Below are 21,411 nucleotides of genomic sequence, written 5' to 3'. Positions count from 1 at the left end.
TTCAGGCTATGTTTTTTCAAAAAAATAAACAATCAAATGGAAAACTCTGCATATATCATGTAAATGTGGTGTTTTAGTCATCAGACTCAAGTCAAACAAATTTCAAGAATAAGATTAAAATAAATTTTGAGACAGTTTCATCTGTGAACTCCCAATGTCTTAAACATGTGGTCCTTAGTTAAAGCAAATCAAGTAAAACTTCATTTATCCTGCCAGGTTCAAATACAAAATGATTCTGATCATATCATGTCTTCCAGACATATATATGGGTCTGGAAGACATGATAAATATGATAAATTTATCATATTTATGATAAATTTGATAAAATATATGATAAAATATGATAAATTTGATAAAATAGATGATAAAATATAAAATATATATTTTAACCTATTAAAAATAAAAGCTAAAACCAGTTTTCTGCCTTTTCTGCAACATTAAATCTCAGTATCTATTGTACTGACAAAAATGATTAATAATGCAGTGAGAAAGAAGGGAAAGAAAGAAATCTATCCTTCCAGCCCTTTTTTCTATTCTCATCTGAGGTTTGGGATGGAAGGCAAAAAATACGGTGGTGGTGCTTGTGGATGGACATGCCGCTCCAAGCAATCACTTAGAATCCACTGAGTTCGGGTGGATTTGGATTGTGTCAAGAATGTATTCTGGGGTTCCACAGAAAATGCTGTGTCCCTCAGAGCAAGATTTTCTTGATAGATAAACTAGAGCCTTAAATATCCATAGGCTTGTAGACTTTTTAAAAGTGGCTTTGGTGGCAAAGGAGTGTCCCTGTTGCTATTTATTGTGCTAAGAATAAATAAGATCAATTTTTCTGTGTATTTCAGCATGTGAAGATGAAATCAAGAACTATGAATTGAATAGACACACGGAGAAACTTCATTAACTTTTTTTTTTTTTCAGGCTGACGGGGGTAATTTACTGCTTTGCATTTGGCTAAACCAAAAGAATTAATGTATCGTGAAATGAGAAGTGGTGGTGGGGACAGATTCCTGGTGGGGTGGGAGAGCACAACGCCTGGAACTTCACATTTCAAGATTCAGCATGTTGATTTAAATGGGTGTCTGTACATGACTGTGTGAGATTAAAGTAGTTGTAAAGAACAAGACCTAAAGAGAGGCCCTGTAGACTGCTTCGATTTTGGTAGAGAAAGAAGGAAGGGGTGGAAAAACAGATATACTTTTATAGGGTATTTGAAGGTCATAAACCCATCACCTTAAATTTGAAGAAAGTCCTCAGAAAATAGAAATAATTTTTATTTCCAAGTTTGCTAGTAGGAAGATACCTTCGCTCCCAGACTGGGTCATCTCCTGCACCAACTTTCCTGAATCTCATTTCTTCTCAGTGTCCTTTTTGACTTCAAGGGGTTTTGACCTGATTTCAGAAGTCCACAGACTGGTCTGAGCATCCCTAACTACCCAAGGATACCAAATATGACCAAAAACGTGGAGACAGTGTTATATGGGAATTCTGCACTTCTGTATTAGTAAGGATTGAAACACCGTTGATTTAGGTCAGCTATTAAGGCATTTTTCAATGCATCTATCTTGTTTGTCAGGAGCAAAGCATTGGAGAGCACATTTTGTGTGTGTGTTGTTTTTACAAATATGGTAGTTTCGTTGCATTTGATCAAGAGCCTACAGGAAGGCTTGTGAATCTTGATTATCAGGATCTAGAATATGTTTAAAGGTGCTGGGATATTTCTTGGAACTCTCAAAATAATCTGGTAGGAGGCTGTAATGGAGAAAAAGTTTACAAAGAAATAGGAAGATCATTTCAGGTTTTACACCACTCCCAGAGACAAAGGCAATAATGAACTAGGGTGAGTGTTCGTGATGAATAAATCACTGGGGATCAGTTTCAAAGTCATCAGCCAACTTACCCTATTCTTAGCTCTAGCTTTTGTTTGATGAGTGGGAATGGCCAAGAAAAAGCATGGTGAAGACAAAGAGAAGTTGGGGGAATCATCAGGTGCATGGTCCTGAGCATCAGAATATGAAAGAAGATAAGCTCTGCTCTGAATTCTCTGGCATTAGATCCAAACATATGCAAGGCTGAGTCACAAAGCTAGTCAATAATTCTAATGTCCATCATATTACGCCAATGCCAGAGGATCCTAAGGGTGCTACTATTGCATTCTCAATAGAAGGTAATTAATTAACCTCCTTGTTGCCTGGTTATGATTTGGTCTGCAGTTTCTTGGACCATGGGTGAATCTTGCAACCTCAGATAAGTCAGACTAATAAGAAGCAAGCAGCGAGAGGATAGTGGTGGATGCCAGAAGGAATATAACCAGTAATAGGGCTGACTAATAGGGTTGTCTGGTTTCTGGATGGTCAGGGCTGCATAAGCAGAGCTCTGCCCTCTTGAGTGTGTACAGAGGGCTTACATGAGTCCACTAGCCCAGGAAAGCCAGTAGCTGAACCAGCAGCAAAAGGCAACAAGACGTGTCTTTCTCTTGCTCCTTTTCTTTGGAATAATCATCCCTAGCCCTCTCTATACCTCCTTAAATAAATACACAAGCCTAATGATGTTTCTTTAAATGTCTAATTTACTCATGGTTATCACAGCCCCAGTAAATATAGCCTCAAAGGATTTCCGTGTAATAATTCTGATTTTCGAAATGTAGCATTGCTTCAGTATGGGTTCTAATATATACATGCAGGTGGAGTCTGTAAGAGACCAGCAAAGGTAGGCAATCTTTGAGCTGCTCCAGTGAAATAAGAGGCTATGCAGCAAGTGGAATTGCTGCATTCTGATTCTGCCACAGTTCAGCAGCAAGCTTCAATAATCCTCTCCAGAAACAATAACACTGCAGAGGTTAAAGTCACTGAAATTTTATAGGTAATACTACAATTTTTTCTTTGATTTTTGTATATAATGAAAATTATATTCAGAAAATAAAGGAAAAGTGACAATATAATTCTTCTAAAATTGTACCCAACTTGTATATAACAAAGATATTTGAGGGCATTAACACAGCTGGAATAAAAAAAGAGGTTCATTTTAAATAGTTCCAAATCAATAATGATATGTAGTAGACATTTATATAAATGATTTTCTAGTGACCGTGGAGACATGTTGCAAATAGTAGAGAATTTAACGTTGAGAAAAAAGTGTTCCCTAGGAAATTGTCTGCAATTGTACATTAATAACAACAACAACAACAACAACAATAATAGAAATTACAGGAGCCTACTTAGTAAAGGGGTCGGTGTGGATATAAATTCTCTCAGATAGGGACTTCCTTGATGGTGCAGTGGTTAAGAATCTGTCTGCCAATGCAGGGGACACGGGTTTGATCCCTGGTCTGGGAAGTTCCCACATGCCACAGAGCAACTAAGCCTGTGCTCCACAACTACTGAGCCTGTGCTTTAGAGCCTGTGAGCCACAACTACTGAGCCCATGTGCCCCAAAATAAATAAATAAATAAATAAATAAATTCTCCCAGATAATGTTTTCCGGGACAGATGTTTACAAGTACCATTTCCAATTAGTTTAGGCTTCAGCACAAGTGAGGTCTTTAAGTAGTAGTTTAAATTTCTGATAATCATCATTACCTGAAAGGTCATTTTAGAGGTAAGACCCAAATTTCTGTTGAGTTGTTTTCATAGTGGACAATAATATATGGTCCAAGTATTCCTGTGAAATAAGTGCTCACCAAAATAAGTATATTTCATACTGCATTGGAAGGAGGGAAGGTTTAGATTTTGCATGTATATATGGATTTTCCTGGTAGTGTGTTTCAATAATACCTTTAGTTCTCACACAAACAAGGACAATGTTTTTGTTAATTGTCAGATAAAATGAGAATGGAGGTGAGAAGGAGTCTTTCTCAAAGAACAAGTAATCACTGGTGAAAAATGGACTGAGCTCCTGTGTGGGAATTAAGGAATGTCACCCCAATAGTAAAAGGATTAAGACTATTTTTCCACATCGCATATCCAATGTGTCTATGTCAAATAGATTTTCTAACTTACGTAATGAGCTCTGCACTCAAAGCAAAGGTGCTTTGAAGAATACAAATACAAGGGCCCTATTTTAAGGAGCAAGCAGTATCTGTGTTAAAATGAAATAAATGGGTGTTAAAATCCAACAGACTTGACTTTGATTCTTGCCTTTGCCTCTTACCCATAGTGTGACACTGAGTAATTTAAATTACATGTACCTCAGCTTCCTCCTTTACTGAAATGGTGATATCAAGCACTACTTGCAGAAACAAAATATATAAAGTAGATTGCAATGTGTCTGGCAAAGAGCAGATGCCCTGCTTCTGTACTTCTCCCAAACAATCCTCACACCTTTGTCTGGCTAACTCCTCATGCATCATACTTGAATTTAATATAACTCTTCAGGAAAGCCCTCTCTGATTCCCCAGACTTGATTAGGAAGTCGATAGAGATGGCTTGATGCTTTACATGGACATTATTCTTAGAAAGAGGCCTGGGATTTGAATGGTATTTAAATAAGAATGTCATGCTCTTTCATAGCAATAAGGAACCTGATAAGACTAAAGCAGACAGAACATGACTAGGAGTCTTTGAAGACAGCAGAATTCAGAACTCCAATTCCCAAGTCTTCCTCTCTATTCCTAGCTTTGCCATCTTTGTTTTGCCAATGATTAGCAAGTGTTTGGAAAGATTATGCACTAAATATATAGTTAATGAAGGACAGAAAGGAGAGAACCAGAGGGCATGGAAGCAAACCCTTCCTATACTCTTTATTTTCCTTCTAATCTTTTTTTATCCCTTCCATTCTTTTTTAAAAATCATTTTTCTGTTTTTTTCTTTCAGAAATTATAACCAGAGCACTTTAAGTCATAGTGAACTGAAGGAAAGTATTTAACAGACAGGTAAATAAATAAAAGTTTTCAAATATATGAGGGTGTCCTGTGCAATTTTGACCCACAAATCTGCAAAGATGACTAATGTACTGTGGATACATTTAGATATTTTTGCTAATAAATTTCTTGTGTTATGTTAACTTGACTCTATTACCTTTATCCTTCAGAACTGATGAAGTCTTCCCGGATTTTTCTTTTCTAATTTCTGCAAGAAGAATCATAGGGAGGAAAGGTTACAAGGAATAATGGAGAAAAAATGGCAAGTTCTTTATGTGTTATGTTTACTGAGGCTTAAAGAACCAGAGGGGCTCTGCTTTGGTATTCAAGATACAGGTGTCTACTGGGATAAATTGCTTGTAACATATTGAACTAAATATACAGAAGATAGAAAATAAGCCCTGAAATTATTACAAGGGGCAGACTATGGTAGATACAAGAATGTACAAATAAAATACTATGGGCTTTGGAAAAAGAAGATATGGTAAGAGTTATAGCTAACATTGTCACTTACTATGTGTCACAGGGAATGTTCTCTACTGTTTAGTCATTCAACGTTCACAATAACCCTGTTAGGTTGGTAGGTCTTGTTATTATTGCTACTTTTCACATAAAGGTATTAAATAACTTTCCCAAGGTCATGTAGCCCTTAAACGGGAAATATGGGATTTGAACTAATGTCTCTCTGAACTCAAACACAAAGGTATTGGCTCTGGTAGCTCAATGATGGAATCAGGAAAGGCTTTGGCAGGTGGTACTGAAGAAGAGCTTAAAAGCTGGAAAGGAATTAGACCAACAGAAATGAAGCTGAAAATACTTTTTAGGACAGAAGAGAGAATGGGGAGGCATGGGGTGGACAGTCTGTCAGTTTGGGTGTGTGAGTCACTTGTAACCAAAAGAATACAGTAGAAGTGTTGCTGCGTGACTTCCTAGTCTAAATCAGGAAAAAACATGTGGTTTCTATCTGCTTCTCTAGTTCTGGGGGGTCTCCTGAATTCCTGATCCTCTAAATCATGAGCAAAGTAAAATCAGCTGTTGTTTTATATCGCTAAGTTTTGAGGTGGTCTGTAAGCAGAAACAGTACATGAAACAGCTAATAAACAACAAAATATTGTACCATGCACAATGTAAGTTCTCCAGTAGAGCTATATAGATAACAGAGAAATGATTAATTCTACTTTTAAAACTGGGGAAGGTTTTTACTGCATTTGGGTTTAGGTTCCTCAGCTGACTAGAATTTCACTGGTCAGGAAATAACAATTTAACAGTATATCAGGGTGCAGGATGTCAGTTCAGGTTTTTTTAAAAGTTGAGGATCATACAAAAAAAGAACTCCTGGAGTTCTTACTTGGTTTACAGAAGGATAATCTACCATCAGTTTACATACGGAATATAGGTAACAGAGTTCTTTGGAGGAAGACGTTATCTTTGTTTTGAATATATTGTGCTTCATGTGTCAACAAGATACCCAAAAAGGAAATGTCTTGCAAACAGTTGGAAATACGGGCGAAGTACATATTACATGCAAGTGTTGCAGAAGCAAATCAGCTTGAAGTCTCATTTACAAATGCAAGCTATCAATACAACCAGTAACATGATTTTTTTAAAAGCCCCAAACAAATCTTATTTGCTTTGTTCTCGTAGATAAACTTGATTTAGTGAATAAACTAAATATACAAGGGCAAAATAAGCCAGAAAGTTAAAAATTGTTTTCTTACTAACATATGAAATTAAAAGAAAAACTGATGTCCCGTGTTACTTTTTACCTGCATATTTTAAATCCAATCTCATATAATTTGCCTATATTGATATATATTCATATATTGGTAGTAATAAATTTTATCAATTTTGCTATTGCCATATGTCTAAAAATGAATACCACACACAAAGTGTGATCAAAAGAGCTATAAATAGCAAGCTAAATTTTAAATAATTTACTAGATAATAACTATTCATTTAAAGAGAAAAATATTCAATTTCAATAAATCCAGGGTTTTTTTTTTTTTTAAACATCTTTATTGGAGTATAATTGCTTTACAATGGTGTGTTAGTTTCTGCTTTATAACAAAGTGAATCAGTTATACATACACCTATGTTCCCATATCTCTTCCCTCTTGCATCTCCCTCTCTCCCACCCTCCCTATCCCACCCCTCTAGGTGGTCACAAACCACCGAGCTGATCTCCCTGTGCTATGCGGCTGCTTCCCACTAGCTATCTATTTTATGTTTGGCAGTGTATATATGTCCATGCCACTCTCTCACTTTGTCACAGCTTACCCTTCCCCCTCCCTGTGTCCTCAAGTCCATTCTCTAGTAGGTCTGTGTCTTTATTCCCATCTTACACCTAGGTTCTTCATGACCTTTTTTTTTTTCTTCTTAGATTCCATATATATGTGTTAGCATACGGTATTTGTTTTTCTCTTTCTGACTTACTTCACTCTGTATGACAGACTCTAGATCCATCCACCTCACTACAAATAACTCAATGTTGTTTCTTTTTATGGCTGAGTAATATTCCATTGTATATATGTGCCACATCTTCTTTATCCATTCATCTGTCGATGGACACTTAGGTTGCTTCCATGTCCTGGCTATTGTAAATAGAGCTGCAATGAACATTGTGGTACATGACTCTTTTTGAATTATGTTTTTCTCAGGGTACATGCCCAGTAGTGGGATTGCTGGGTCGTATGGTAGTTCTATCTGTAGTTTTTAAAGGAACCTCCCTACTGTTCTCCATAGTGGCTGTATCAATTTACATTCCCACCAACAGTGCAAGAGTGTTCCCTTTTCTCCACACCCTCTTCAGCATTTATCGTTTCTAGATTTTTTGATGATGGCCATTCTGACCGGTGTGAGATGATATCTCATTGTAGTTTTGATTTGCATTTCTCTAATGATTAATGATGTTGAGCATTCTTTCATGTGTTTGTTGGCAATCTGTATATCTTCTTTGGAGAAATGTCTATTTATGTCTTCTGCCCATTTTTGGATTGGGTTGTGTGTTTTTTTGTTATTGAGCTGCATGAGCTGCTTGTAAATTTTGGAGATTAATCCTTTGTCAGCTGCTTCATTTGCAAATATTTTCTCCCATTCTGAGGGTTGTCTTTTGGTCTTGTTTATGGTTTCCTTTGCTGTGCAAAAGCTTTTAAGTTTCATTAGGTCCCACTTGTTTATTTTTGTTTTTATTTCCATTTCTCTAGGACCTGGGTCAAAAAGGATCTTGCTGTGATTTATGTCATAGAGTGTTCTGCCTATGTTTTCCTCTAAGAGTTTTATAGTGTCTGGCCTTACATTTAGGTCTTTGATCCATTGTGAGTTTATTTTTGTGTATGCTGTTAGGGAGTGTTCCAATTTCATACTTTTACATGTAGCTGTCCAGTGTTCCCAGCACCACTTATTGAAGAGGCTGTCTTTTCTCCACTGTATATGCTTGCCTCCTTTATCAAAGATAAGGTGACCATATGTGCGTGGATTTATCTCTGGGCTTTCTATCCTGTTCCATTGGTCTATATTTCTGTTTTTGTGCCAGTACCATACTGTCTTGATTACTGTAGTTTTGTAGTATAGTCTGAAGTCAGGGAGCCTGCTTCCTCCAGCTCCATTTTTTGTTCTCAAGATTGCTTTGGCTATTCAGGGTCTTTTGTGTTTTCATACAAATTGTGAAATTTTTTGTTCTAGCTCTGTGAAAAATGCCAGTGGTAGTTTGATAGGGATTGCATTGAATCTGTAGATTGCTTTGGGTAGTAGAGTCATTTTCACAATGTTGATTCTTCCAATCCAAGAACATGGTATATCTCTCCATCTATTTGTATCATCTTTAATTTCTTTCATCAGTGTCTTATAATTTTCTGCATACAGGTCTTTTGTCTCCTTAGGTAGGTTTATTCCTAGATATTTTATTCTTTTTGTTGCAATGGTAAATGGGAGTGTTTTCTTACTCTCACTTTCAGATTTTTCATCATTAGTATATAGGAATGCCAGAGATTTCTGTGCATTAATTTTGTATCCTGCTACTTTACCAAATTCATTGATTAGCTCTAGTACTTTTCTGGTAGCATCTTTAGGATTCTCTATGTAGAGTATCATGTCATCTGCAAACAGTGACAGCTTTACTTCTTCTTTTCCGATTTGGATTCCTTTTATTTCTTTGTCTTCTCTGATTGCTGTGGCTAAAACTTCCAAAACTATGTTGAATAATAGTGGTGAGAGTGGGCAACCTTGTCTTATTCCTGATCTTAGTGGAAATGGTTTCAGTTTTTCACCATTGAGGACGATGTTGGCTGTGGGTTTATCATATATGGCCTTTATTATGTTGAGGAAAGTTCCCTCTATTCCTACTTTGTGCAGGGCTTTTATCATAAATGGGTGTTGAAGTTTGTCGAAAGCTTTCTCTGCATCTATTGAGATGATCATATGGTTTTTCTCCTTCAATTTGTTAATATGATGTATCACGTTGATTGATTTGCGTATATTGAAGAATCCTTGCATTCCTGGAATAAACCCCACTTGATCATGGTGTATGATCCTTTTAATGTGCTGTTCGATTCTGTTTGCTAGTGTTTTGTTGAGGATTTTTGCATCTATGTTCATCAGTGATATTGGCCTATAGTTTTCTTTCTTTGTGACATCTTTGTCTGGTTTTGGTATCAGGGTGATGGTGGCCTCGTAGAATGAGTTTGGGAGTGTTCCTCCCTCTGCTATATTTTGGAAGAGTTTGAGAAGGATAGGTGTTAGCTCTTCTCTAAATGTTTGCTAGAATTCGCCTGTGAAGCCATCTGGTCCTGGGCTTTTGTTTGCTGGAAGATTTTTAATCACAGTTTCAATTTCAGTGCTTGTGATTGGTCTGTTCATATTTTCTATTTCTTCCTGGTTCAGTCTTGGAAGGTTGTGCATTTCTAAGAATTTGTCCATTTCTTCCAGGTTGCCCATCTTATTGGCATAGAGTTGCTTGTAGTAATCTCTCATGATCCTTTGTATTTCTGCAGTGTCAGTTGTTACTTCTCCTTTTTCATTTCTAATTCTATTGATTTGAGTCTTCTCTCTTTTTTTCTTGATGAGTCTGGCTAATGGTTTATCAATTTTGTTTATCTTCTCAAAGAACCAGCTTTTAGTTTTATTGAACTTTGCTATCGTTTCCTTCATTTCTTTTTCATTTATTTCTGATATGCTCTTTATGATTTTTTTCCTTCTGCTAACTTTGGGGTTTTTTTGTTCTTCTTTCTCTAATTGCTTTAGGTGCAAGGTTAGGTTGTTTATTTGAGATGTTTCCTGTTTCTTAAGGTAGGACTGTATTGCTATGAACTTCCCTCTTAGAACTGCTTTTGCTGCATCCCATAGGTTTTGGGTCATCGTGTCTCCATTGAAATTTGTTTCTAGGTATTTTTTGATTTCCTCTTTGATTTCTTCAGTGATCACTTCGTTATTAAGTAGTGTATTGTGTAGCCTCCACCTGTTTGTATTTTTTACAGATCTTTTCCTGTAATTGATATCTAGTCTCATAGCGTTGTGGTCGGAAAAGATACTTGATACGATTTCAATTTTCTTAAATTTACCAAGGCTTGATTTGTGACCCAAGATATGATCTATCCTGGAGAATGTTCCATGAGCACTTGAGAAAAATGTGTATTCTGTTGTTTTTGGGTGGAATGTCCTATAAATATCAATTAAGTCCATCTTGTTTAATGTATCATTTAAAGCTTGTGTTTCCTTATTTATTTTCATTTTGGATGATCTGTCCATTGGTGAAAGTGGGGTGTTAAAGTACCCTAATATGATTGTGCTACTGTCAATTTCCCCTTTTATGGCTGTTAGTATTTGCCTTATGTATTGAGGTGCTCCTATGTTGGGTGCATAAATATTTACAATTGTTATATCTTCTTCTTGGATTGATCCCTTGACCATTATGTAGTGTCCTTCTTTGTCTCTTGTAATAGTCTTTATTTTAAAGTCTACTTTGTCTGATATTAGAATTGCTACTCCAGCTATCTTTTGATTTCCATTTGCATGGAATATCTTTTTCCATCCCCTCACTTTCAGTCTGTATGCGTCCCTAGGTCTGAAGTGGGTCTCTTGTAGACAGCATATATATGGGTCTTGTTTTTGTATCCATTCAGCCAGTCTGTGTCTTTTGGTGGGAGCATTTAATCCATTTACATTTAAGGTAATTATCGATATGTATGTTCCTATTCCCATTTTCTTAATTGTTTTGGGTTTGTTATTGTAGGTCTTTTCCTTCTCTTGTGTTTCTTGCCTAGAGAAGTTCCTTTAGCATTTGTTGTAAAGCTGGTTTGGTGGTGCTGAACTCTCTCAGCTTTTGCTTGTCTGTAAAGGTTTTAATTTCTCTTTCAAATCTGAATGAGATCCTTGCTGGGTAGAGTAATCTTGGTTGCAGGTTTTTCTCCTTCATCACTTTAAATATGTCCTGCCACTCCCTTCTGGCTTGCAGAGTTTCTGCTGAAAGATGAGCTGTTAATCTTATGGGGATTCCCTTGTGTGTTATTTGTTGTTTTTCCCATGCTGCTTTTAATATTTTTTCTTTGTATTAAATTTTTGATAGTTTTATTAATATGTGTGTTGTCGTGCTTCTCCTTGGATTTATCCTGTGTGGGACTCTCTGTGCTTCCTGGACTTGATTAACTATTTCCTTTCCCAGATTAGGGAAGTTTTCAACTATAATCTCTTCAAATATTTTCTCAGTCCCTTTCTTTTACTCTTCTTCTTCTGGGACCCCTATAATTCGAATGTTGTTGTGTTTAATGCTGTCCCAGTGGTCTCTGAGACTGTCCTCAGCTTTTTTCATTCTTTTTTCTTTATTCTCCTCTGCAGTAGTTATTTCCGCTATTTTATCTTCCAGGTCACTTATACGTTCTTCTGCCTCAGTTATTCTGCTATTGATCCCTTCTAGAGTATTTTTAATTTCATTTATTGTGTTGTTCATCATTGCTTGTTTCCTCTTTAGTTTTTCTAGGTCCTTGTTAAATGTTTCTTGCATCTTCTCTATTCTATTTCCAAGATTTTGGATCATCTTTACTATCATTATTCTGAATTCTTTTTCAGGTAGACTGCCTATTTCCTCTTCATTTGTTAGGTCTGGTGGGTTTTTACCTTGCTCCTTCATCTGCTGTGTGTTTTTCTGTCTTCTCATTTTGCTTATCTTACTGTGTTTGGGGTCTCCTTTTTGCAGGCTGCAGGTTCGTAGTTCCCATTGTTTTTGGTGTCCGTCCCCAGTGGCTAAGTTTGGTTCAGTGGGTTGTGTAGGCTTCCTGGTGGAGGGGACTAGTGCCTGTGTTCTGGTGGATGAGGCTGGATCTTGTCTTTCTGGTGGGCACGTCCACGTCTGGTGGTGTGTTTTGGGGTGTCTGTGACCTTATTATGATTTTAGGCAGCCTCTCTGCTAATGGATGGGGCTGTGTTCCTGTCTTGCTAGTTGTTTGGCATAGGGTGTCCAGCACTGTAGCTTGCTGGTCGTTGAGTGAAGCTGGGTCTTGGTGTTGAGATGGAGATCTCTGGGAGATTTTCACCGTTTGATATTACGTGGAGCTGGGAGGTCTCTTGTGGACCAGTGTACTGAACTTGGCTCTCCTACCTCAGAGACACAGCCCTGACGCCTGGCTGGAGCACCAAGAGCCTGTCATCCACAAGGCTCAGAATAAAAGGGAGAAAAAATAGTAAGAAAGACAGAAAGAAAGAAAGAAAGAGGATAAAATAAAATAGGATAAAATAAAATAAAGTTATTAAAATAAAAAATAAAAAATAATTATTAAGAAAACAATTTTTTTAAAGAAAAACAAACAAACAAACAAAAAAAAACGGATAGACAGAACCCTAGGACAAATGGTGAAAGCAAAGCTATACAGACAAAATCTCACACAGAAGCATACACATATACACTCACAAAAAGAGGATAAGGGGAAAAAATAATATATCTTGCTCCCAAAGTCCACCTCCTCAATTTGGGATGATTCATTGTCTCTTCAGGTATTCCACAGATGTAGGGTACATCAAGTTGATTGTGGAGATTTAATCCGCTGCTTCTGAGGCTGCTGGGAGAGATTTCCCTTTCTCTTCTTTGTTAGCACAGCTCCAGGGCCTCAGCTTTGGATTTGGACCCGCCTCTACGTGTAGGTCGCCTGAGGGCGTCTGTTCCCCGCCCAGACAGAACTGGGTTAAAGGAGCAGCTGCTTCGGGGGCTCTGGCTCACCCAGGCCGGGGGGAGGGAGTGGTACAGAGAGCGGGGCGAGCCTGCGGCTGCAGAGGCCGGCATGACGTTGCAGCAGCCTGAGGTGCACCGTGTGTTCTCCCGGGTAAGCTGTCCCTGGATCACGGGACCCTGGCAGTGGCGGGCTGCACAGGCTCCCAGGAGGGGTGGTGTGGAGCGTGACCTGTGCTTGCACACAGGCTTCTCGGTGGCGGCAGCAGCAGCCTTAGCGTATCATACCCGCCTCTGGGGTTCGCGCCCGTCTCTGGAGCTCATTTAGGCGGCGATCTTAATCCCCTCTCCTCACGCACCAGGAAACAAAGAGGCAAGAAAAAGTCTCTTGCCTCTTCGGCAGCTCCAGACTTTTTCCTGGACTCCCTCCCGGCTAGTTGTGGCGCACTAGACCCTCCAGGCTGTGTTCACACAGCCAACCCCAGTCCTCTCCCTGGGATCCGACCTAAGCCCGAGCCTCAGCCCCCAGCCCCCGCCCGCCCCGGCGGGTGAGCAGACAAGCCTCTCGGGCTGGTGAGTGCTGCTCGGCGCCGAGCCTCTGTGCGGGAATCTCTCCACTTTGCCCTCCGCACCCCTGTTGCCGTGCTCTCCTCCACGGCTCCGAAGCTTCCCCCTCTGCCACCCACAGTCTCCGCCCGCGAAGGGGCTTCCTAGTGTGTGGAAACCTTTCCTGCTTCACAGCTCCCTCCCACTGGTGCAGATCTCATCCCTATTCTTTTGTCTCTGTTTTTTCTTTTTTCTTTTGCCCTACCCAGGTACGTGGGGGGTTTCTTGCCTTTTGGGAGGTCTGAGGTCTTCTGCCAGCGTTCAGTGGGTGTTCTATAGGAGCAGTTCCAGGTGTAGATGTATTTCTGATGTATCTGTGGGGAGGAAGGTGATCTCCGCGTCTTACTCTTCCACCATCTCCTCAGATCTCCTCCAGGGTTTTTTCTAAAGTTAGGGACCTGAATATCTAACCAATAAAAAGAAATAGAAGATAGCATTTACTTTTTCTTCTAAATTATCCTCTAAAAGATAAAATGTATATATAATAATAGTGTTTCCTTCTACAAGATTTTTCTAAAAGGACTATGAAACAGACAAAATAAAAAACTGAAATAATGGACAATCTTGTAACAAAAGAAATCAGCACTAGAGTTCCTCCTCAGCACATAAATATTTTGAAACTCAAAAACAATGTGTTTAAAGGAAATGGTATTGATTAATAATATCTTTGATCTATTAGTTATTACTCATTTCTCTGAATGATCCAATTCAATATCAATTTATTATTAGTGACATTAGGATATTAAAAAAATATTTCTGTTGAAGTGTTTTGGCTTGATGTCAATGTCAAGTGTAGCTAGACTGTAAAAAAGAAACTGAAATTGGAAGGTGTAAAAGATCCTAACAGAATCATCAGGCAGTCCAGATTTCTTGGCTGTGTGAAGAATCAAACTCAAAATTCTTAACCTTTCTTTCCCAGCTAGCTCTACTGAAGTGTTCAAAAGTATCACTTCAAAAACTGTGTTTCTTTCCTCTTTTTGAAGATATATAATTTGCCTGTTGATTTGAGATATTGTTTCATGAGCATAATGAATAAGATCAAAGTATCAATTTTTTTTTGGATTTTTCTTCTGATGGAAAGCGTAGTTTTAAAGAACCATATGGAGAGCTCTATCCGTAAGTTCAATGACAGATAATTCCTCAGATCATGACTATTAATGTACATCACACAGCACCAAACGTGTTAAAATTGTTTTATAACATCTCTGTTGCATCCTAAAGTGATACTACCTTGTTCCTAGAGTGATTCAATTGTGATTAGTTGCATGATTTTTAAATATTTAATATGTGAATGCCCTACATGCATCTGTCATTGTTTTATGTTCATTTGGACATAATTTTGACAATCAGAGATATTTTAGAAAACGTGTTTTATAGCATTTTTGTATCTTTTTCAAACTCCAAAATATGTTTCATAAATAAATACAGAGAAAAGAATTTTCAAGTTGTCTAAATGGTTTAGCATTCTATGTTTATAATCCCCATGAGAAGAAATATAATATTTTGATGTTTTATGCAATACTAACTTTGAATGCTCCTGAAAAGATGTTGTCAGGGTTTAATTTTACTCAGGACATTATCCATTAACTTTGTAATTAAGTATGACTTGGTAGGGACGCCATTTTTAACTTCCTTTTTGCCTTAGTGATGCATTTAATCATTTCCTGGTCTATAGACTAAATAACTTGGCACACATATTTTTAACATTTTAAAATATTTTTCTCTAAAAATCTGTTTAAAAATTCTCAATTTAAAACATCTCCAATTCAATTATATTTATATGTTGGTGTCTTTTTTACAAAAACTTGGAACTTCATTGTATTTCTTAGTCTTTTTTTTTTAATTAAAAAAAAAGAATATAATTTTGCAACCTGTCTTATCCTCTATCTCTAACAGGACATTCTAATTAAAGAGTATAATATAAAATTTCTTTGAATGACATCTTAACAGTGTTGTTAGTACTTGAAGACTATGGTAAGGTATTTCTCAAGAAACTGTAAATAAGGGAATTCAGAATGTTCTCTGAAAGTTAAGCTAATAATCAATACAGAATGTGGAGAGTTGGGGAGTTCTGAAAGCACCAATTATATAATACTATATAACACTTTGTATATGCATCTCTGAGAAGCTTCCGTCAATTACTCAAGCACTGTGTTGTTCTAGGCAAGCTGGGCTGTGTTAGCATGTTAAAACTCTGACATGGAGCATGGCATAGGAATTCAAAACAACTAACAGATATAGAACTTGTCTAATGTGTATCTTGCAATCACCATGGAGATGGAAGTCTTGTCCAATGGACTAAGTATTCTAGTCCTTTTGACAAACTGTTTCCTATAGTAATATAGGTCTTCAAATTACCTTAGCTGAACGACTTCCTGAAATCACCTAAATACTCTTTTCCTTTGACTGAATTCTGATAAAATTTTATAATTATGATGCTTTTACACTGTGTAGCTTGGCTGCAAGAAGAGAATACTATTCAGAATTCTGGACTGTACCTCAGTAGGGTACATTTTACTTTATCTGTAATCGGCTCTTTTAGAAAGATCAGCAATATGCAATTATTTAAAAAATAAAATAAGCACTCCTTTATATATTTGGGAGCTGAGATAAACTAGGACACCCTAGGCATATAATTTGCTTTCTAACCCCTAAAGAATTTGTTTTTCAAAGAAAACTTTATTAGCTATGAATTATTCTCATGTAATCATGTTCAACTTAAGATGTCAAAGTTCCCTTATTTTCTTCAAGAAAAAATTCTTTTTTTTTAAAGAGAAATTGCTTGTGACTGATCATGAGCGCTGGTCTTTTTTTTTTTTTTTTTTAATTATTAGCACCTTTTAAATTATTATTTATTTATTTATTTATTTATTTATTTGGCTGTGTTGGGTCTTCGTTTCTGTGCGAGGGCTTTCTCTAGCTGTGGCAAGCGGGGGCCACTCTTCATCACGGTGCGCGGGCCTCTCACTATCGCGGCCTCTCTTGTTGCGGAGCACAGGCTCCAGACGCGCAGACTCAGTAGTTGTGGCTCACGGGCCCAGTTGCTCCGCGGCATGTGGGATCTTCCCAGACCAGGGCTCGAACCCGTGTCCCCTGAATTAGCAGGCAGACTCTCAACCACTGCGCCACCAGGGAAGCCCCAAGAAAAATATCTTTTTAACAAGACTGTAATTTCCTTGAGGGCAGGCAAAGCTAGGTCGTGGTCATTCCTGTATTCACATATAATGATGAAGTGTTGTTTCGTATGGTTAGACACTTTTACATAAAATCTTGCTATGAATGGGATGTTTGTTTCACCCTGAAATTCATATGTTAAAGACTAACTAATACCCAACGTGATGGTATTTGGAGGTGGGGCCTTTAGGAGGTGATCATGTCATGAGGGTGGAGCTTCATGAATGGGATTAGTGCCCTTATAAGAAGAGACATGAGAAGGATGATCTCTCTCTCTCTCCCTCCCTCTCTGCACCATAGCAGGATATAGTAAGAAGACATCTGTTTGCAAACCAGGAAGAGCCCCCTCACCAGGAACCAAATTGGCTGGCACCTGATCTTGGACATCCTAGCCTCCAGAAATGTGAGAAATACATTTCTGTTATTTAAACCACCTAGTCTATAATATTTTGTTATAGCAGCCAGAGCTGACTGAGACAGATCTCTTAACTCCTCACCCATTCCAGGAGGTAGACATTATCTAGATTTTATAGATATGATAATAGGATCTAAGAGAGGTAAATAACTTGCCTAATGTCATGACTACTAAATAGCAGTGGGAAATTTGAACCTGGACCATCAAAATAAAAGTTAGAGCTAAACTACTACAGTAAGTGCTGGGAGCACAATGGATTATAAAGTTGGTAGCACCACAGATGGCTTCTAGAAGTGAAGAGTGAGCATATTTGCATCACCACCTCACAGCAATGTTCTTCATAACTGCCAGTCTGCCATAGTTTTCCAAATTCTTTTCCAGAAGCAGGGACCATGTCATGTGGCACATACTAGGAAGTCAATAACTATTCGTTGAATAAATTAATAAATTTGCCAAATTTGTGCTGATCACATTGTATCAGAACACTTAACTATTAAATCTTTACACAAAGGCCTAATAATCATATAATTGCCTTTCATGGTTAGTTATTTCCCAATTTTGCAGTCCCAACCTGGTTAAGGTATCAAAGTAAAATGAAATCGCCGGTATTTGACAATTTTCATGGATAAAAACCAAAAATGATATATATTTCAACCTAACTTCACATAGCATTTTGCTTTCTTTACCTAAGAAATTTTGGATGGTGAATTTCCAGTGTTTAATAATCTCACACACCTATATTTATATACTTAATTTCCAATTAATTTTTGTAGAAATCCCTAATCATCTCTTCATTTTAAATGTAACATATTCTTCTATTTTCTATGACAATCATAATATTGTATATATTCTGTATTGTCTTTTGAAATTCTTTTCTCAATTAGAAATCTTTTTCTACAAACACATTTATGTGCGATTTGAGAAATTTATCATTATAGTCTGTGTTCAAACATGAAACATTTTATGAGAGGATGTATATAGAAAACTTAAATCTAATTGAATATAAGAAGAACATTAACTTAAAAATTATTAATATAATAAAAAATAAATAGGATTTTGAAATAAATGCTTCTGTTATTCATAGTATGGAATCTCAAAGTATAGTATTTTGAAATTTACTTAGTGGATTAATTCTTTAAGATTACCATACCATTTTTTTAAATTAATGAACTATTTTAATTTTTAGAGCAGATTAAGGTTTATAGTAAATTGAATGGAAAGTTCAGAGGGTTCCCACATATGTCCTCCCCTAATACACCCCACCTTCTCCATCATCAAATCCCTAATTAATGTTGTATGTCTGTTACAGTTGATGAACCAATATTGATACATCATTATCAACCAAAATCCACAGTTTACATTAGGATTCATTCTTAGTTTTGTTCATTCTGTGGATTTTGACAAATGTATAATGACATACATATACCATTATAGTAGGATATAAAATAGCTTCACTGCCCTAAAAATTCCCTGTGCACTACCTATTCATTCCTCCCTCCCCCCAAACCCCTGGCTACCACTGAACTTTTTACTATCTCCATAGTTTTTCCTTTTCCAGAGAGTCATGTAGTTGGAGTTATATAATATGTAAACTTTTCAGATTGGCTTCTTTCACTTAGAAATAGAATTTAATGTTCCTCAATATCTTTTCATGGCTTGATAGCTCATGCCTTTTTAACACTGGAGAAAATTCTTTTGTATGGACATACCAGAATTTATTTATCCATTCACCTATTGAAGAAATATTTGTTGGTTCCAAGTTTAGCAACCATGATTAAAGCTGGAATATTTGTGTACATTAGTTTTCAACTCATTTGGGTAAATACCAAAGAGCATGACTGCAGGATTGTATGATAAGAGTACATTTAGTTTCATAAGAAACCACTAAAAAATCTTCCAAAGTGGCTGTACCATTTTGCATTCCCTCCAGCAAAGCATGAGAGTTCTTGTTGCTCCACGTCCTCCCCAACATTTGATGTTTCAATGTTTTGGATTTTAGTCATTCTAATAGGCGTGTAGTGGTATCTCATTGTTTTAATTTGCAATTTCCTAATGATGTATGATGTTGAGCATTTTTTCATATGCTTATTTCCGATCTGTATATCTTCTTTGGTGAGGTATCTGTTCAGACCTTTTGCCAATTTTTAAAATGATTTGTTCATTTTCCTATTGTTGAGTTTTAAAGAGTTCTTTGTATATTTTGGATAACAGTATTTTATCAGATATGTATTTTACAAATATTTTCTCTTATTCTGTGTTTTGTCTTTAAATATTCTTGACAGTATCTTTTGCAGGACAGAAATTTTTAATTTTAAAAGAGCCCAACATATCAACTTTTCATTTAAGGGTTGTGTCTTTGGTGTTGTATCTAAAGAGTAATCTCCAAACCAAAGATAAACTAGATTTTCTCTTATGTTTTATTCTAGGAGTTGTATAGTTTTATGTTTTACATTTAGGTCTATGATCCACTTTGAATTAATATTTTGAAAAGGCTGTAGGATTCGTATCTAGATTCTTTTTTTTTTCTTTTTGCTTGTGAGTGTCCTAGTACCACGTGCTGAGAAGACTATCCTTTCTCCATTGAATTGCTTTTGCTCCTTTGTCAAAGATCAGTTGACTGTATTTTTGTGGATCTATTTCTGGGCTCTTCATTTTGTTCCATTGATCTATTTGTTGATTCTTTCACCAACATCACATTGTGATGACTAATGTAGCTTTATAAGTCTTGAGTGTCAGTCCTCAGACTTTGTTCTTCTCCTTTAATGTTGTCTTGGCTATTCTGGGCCTTTTATTTTTCTGTATAAACTTTAGGATCAGTTTGTTGATATTCACAATATGTTTGTCAATATCCATTGGAATTTTTATCATGAGTGCATTGAATCTATAGATAACTTTGTAAAGAAATGACATCTTAACAATTTTGAGTCTGCCTACCCATGAACATAGAATAAATTATTCTTAGGTTTACATCTAAGTCTTTCTTTTTTTTGGCACTAATGTAAATGGTCTTGCATTTTTTATTTTGTTCATTCCAATTTTTCATTGCGGGTACATAGGAGAACAATTGACTTTTGCAGATTAACCTTGTGTCCTGCAACCTTGCTATAATCACTGATTAGTTCTATGAGATTTTTATTGATTCTTTAGAATTTTCTAAATAGATGATCATATCATTCAAGACAGTTTTATTTCTTTCTTCCCAACTGGTATGTCTTTTCTTTCCTTTTCTTGTCTTATTTCATTAACTAGTACTTCCAGTACAATGTTGAATAAGTGTGCTGAGAGGGGACATCCTTGCCTTGTTTTTTATCTTAGTGGGAAATCTTCTAGTGCCTCATCATTAAGTATGATGTTAGCAGTAGGTTTTATTGCAGATGTTCTTTATCAAGTTGAGGAAGTTTCTCTCTGTTCCTAGTTTGCTGAGAGTTTTTATCATACATGCGCACTGGATTTTGTCAAATGATTTTCTGTATCTATTGAGATGATTTTGTTTCTTGTTTATCTGGTTGATGTAATGAATTACATCAATTTATTTTCAAATGTTAAACCAGTTTTGCTTACCTAGAATGAATCCTACTTGGTCATGGTATATATAATTCTTTATATACACTGTTTAATTTGATTTGCTAATATTTTAAACTTCAATGAAATTTTTTAGAAATCTTTAACAGCACTTTAAACTTTGTGATGGATATGTGCATATAAAAGAAAGTTGAGGTCTGAGACTCTCAAAAAGGCTTTGGTTAGAGTAAAAGCAAAAGCTAATGCCATTTTAACAAACTAGAAACTGTCCTTCCTCCAGTGCTTAGCAGTGTGACAAAGTGATCCCCCTGCAGAACAAGAATCCCAGGTCTATTTAAGTTTCTTCACTTGGGAACAATATGTTAGAAGAAGAATACATTTTTTTGTATTTTGAAAAGGTAAACTTGATTCATTCAATAAATACCTATTCAATGTCTCTTTTGGGTTCAGAGCTGAGAAAAAAAAAAAAAAGATGGTTTCATAGAGTTCAGTCTATGCTGGAAGGCATCCACGTAGACAGATTAAGTACAATGACAGAGACACATACACAGGGCTCTGAGCTCATAGCAGAAGGACTGACAAACTCTACCTGATGCAATAAGAAAAGACCTCACAGAGGTACTGGTATCTGTGATCAATCCTGAAACTGGATATAAAATTTGTCATCAAGGAAGAATTGGAAAGACA

At 36.6% G+C, this 21,411-nt stretch overlaps 1 protein-coding gene across 11 annotated transcripts in view; it reads right to left on the bottom strand.

Moving 5' to 3' along the window:
* Positions 1-21,411, bottom strand: part of TRDN (triadin) — a 377,672-nt gene that overhangs the window by 69,831 nt on the left and 286,430 nt on the right. For all 11 annotated transcript variants that reach the window (XM_059941303.1, XM_059941308.1, XM_059941304.1 and 8 more), the window contains 2 exons: positions 13,843-14,019; positions 5,013-5,063 (listed from right to left, as the gene is read on the bottom strand). In XM_059941303.1, the coding sequence (XP_059797286.1) occupies positions 5,013-5,063; positions 13,843-14,019 (228 nt within the window). The remainder of the gene's footprint in view (positions 1-5,012; positions 5,064-13,842; positions 14,020-21,411) is intronic.

The sequence above is a fragment of the Balaenoptera ricei genome, chromosome 12, assembly GCF_028023285.1.
Source record: "Balaenoptera ricei isolate mBalRic1 chromosome 12, mBalRic1.hap2, whole genome shotgun sequence".
NCBI classification, from domain to species: Eukaryota; Metazoa; Chordata; class Mammalia; order Artiodactyla; family Balaenopteridae; genus Balaenoptera; species Balaenoptera ricei.
This window is presented reverse-complemented; position numbering and strand designations above follow the sequence as displayed.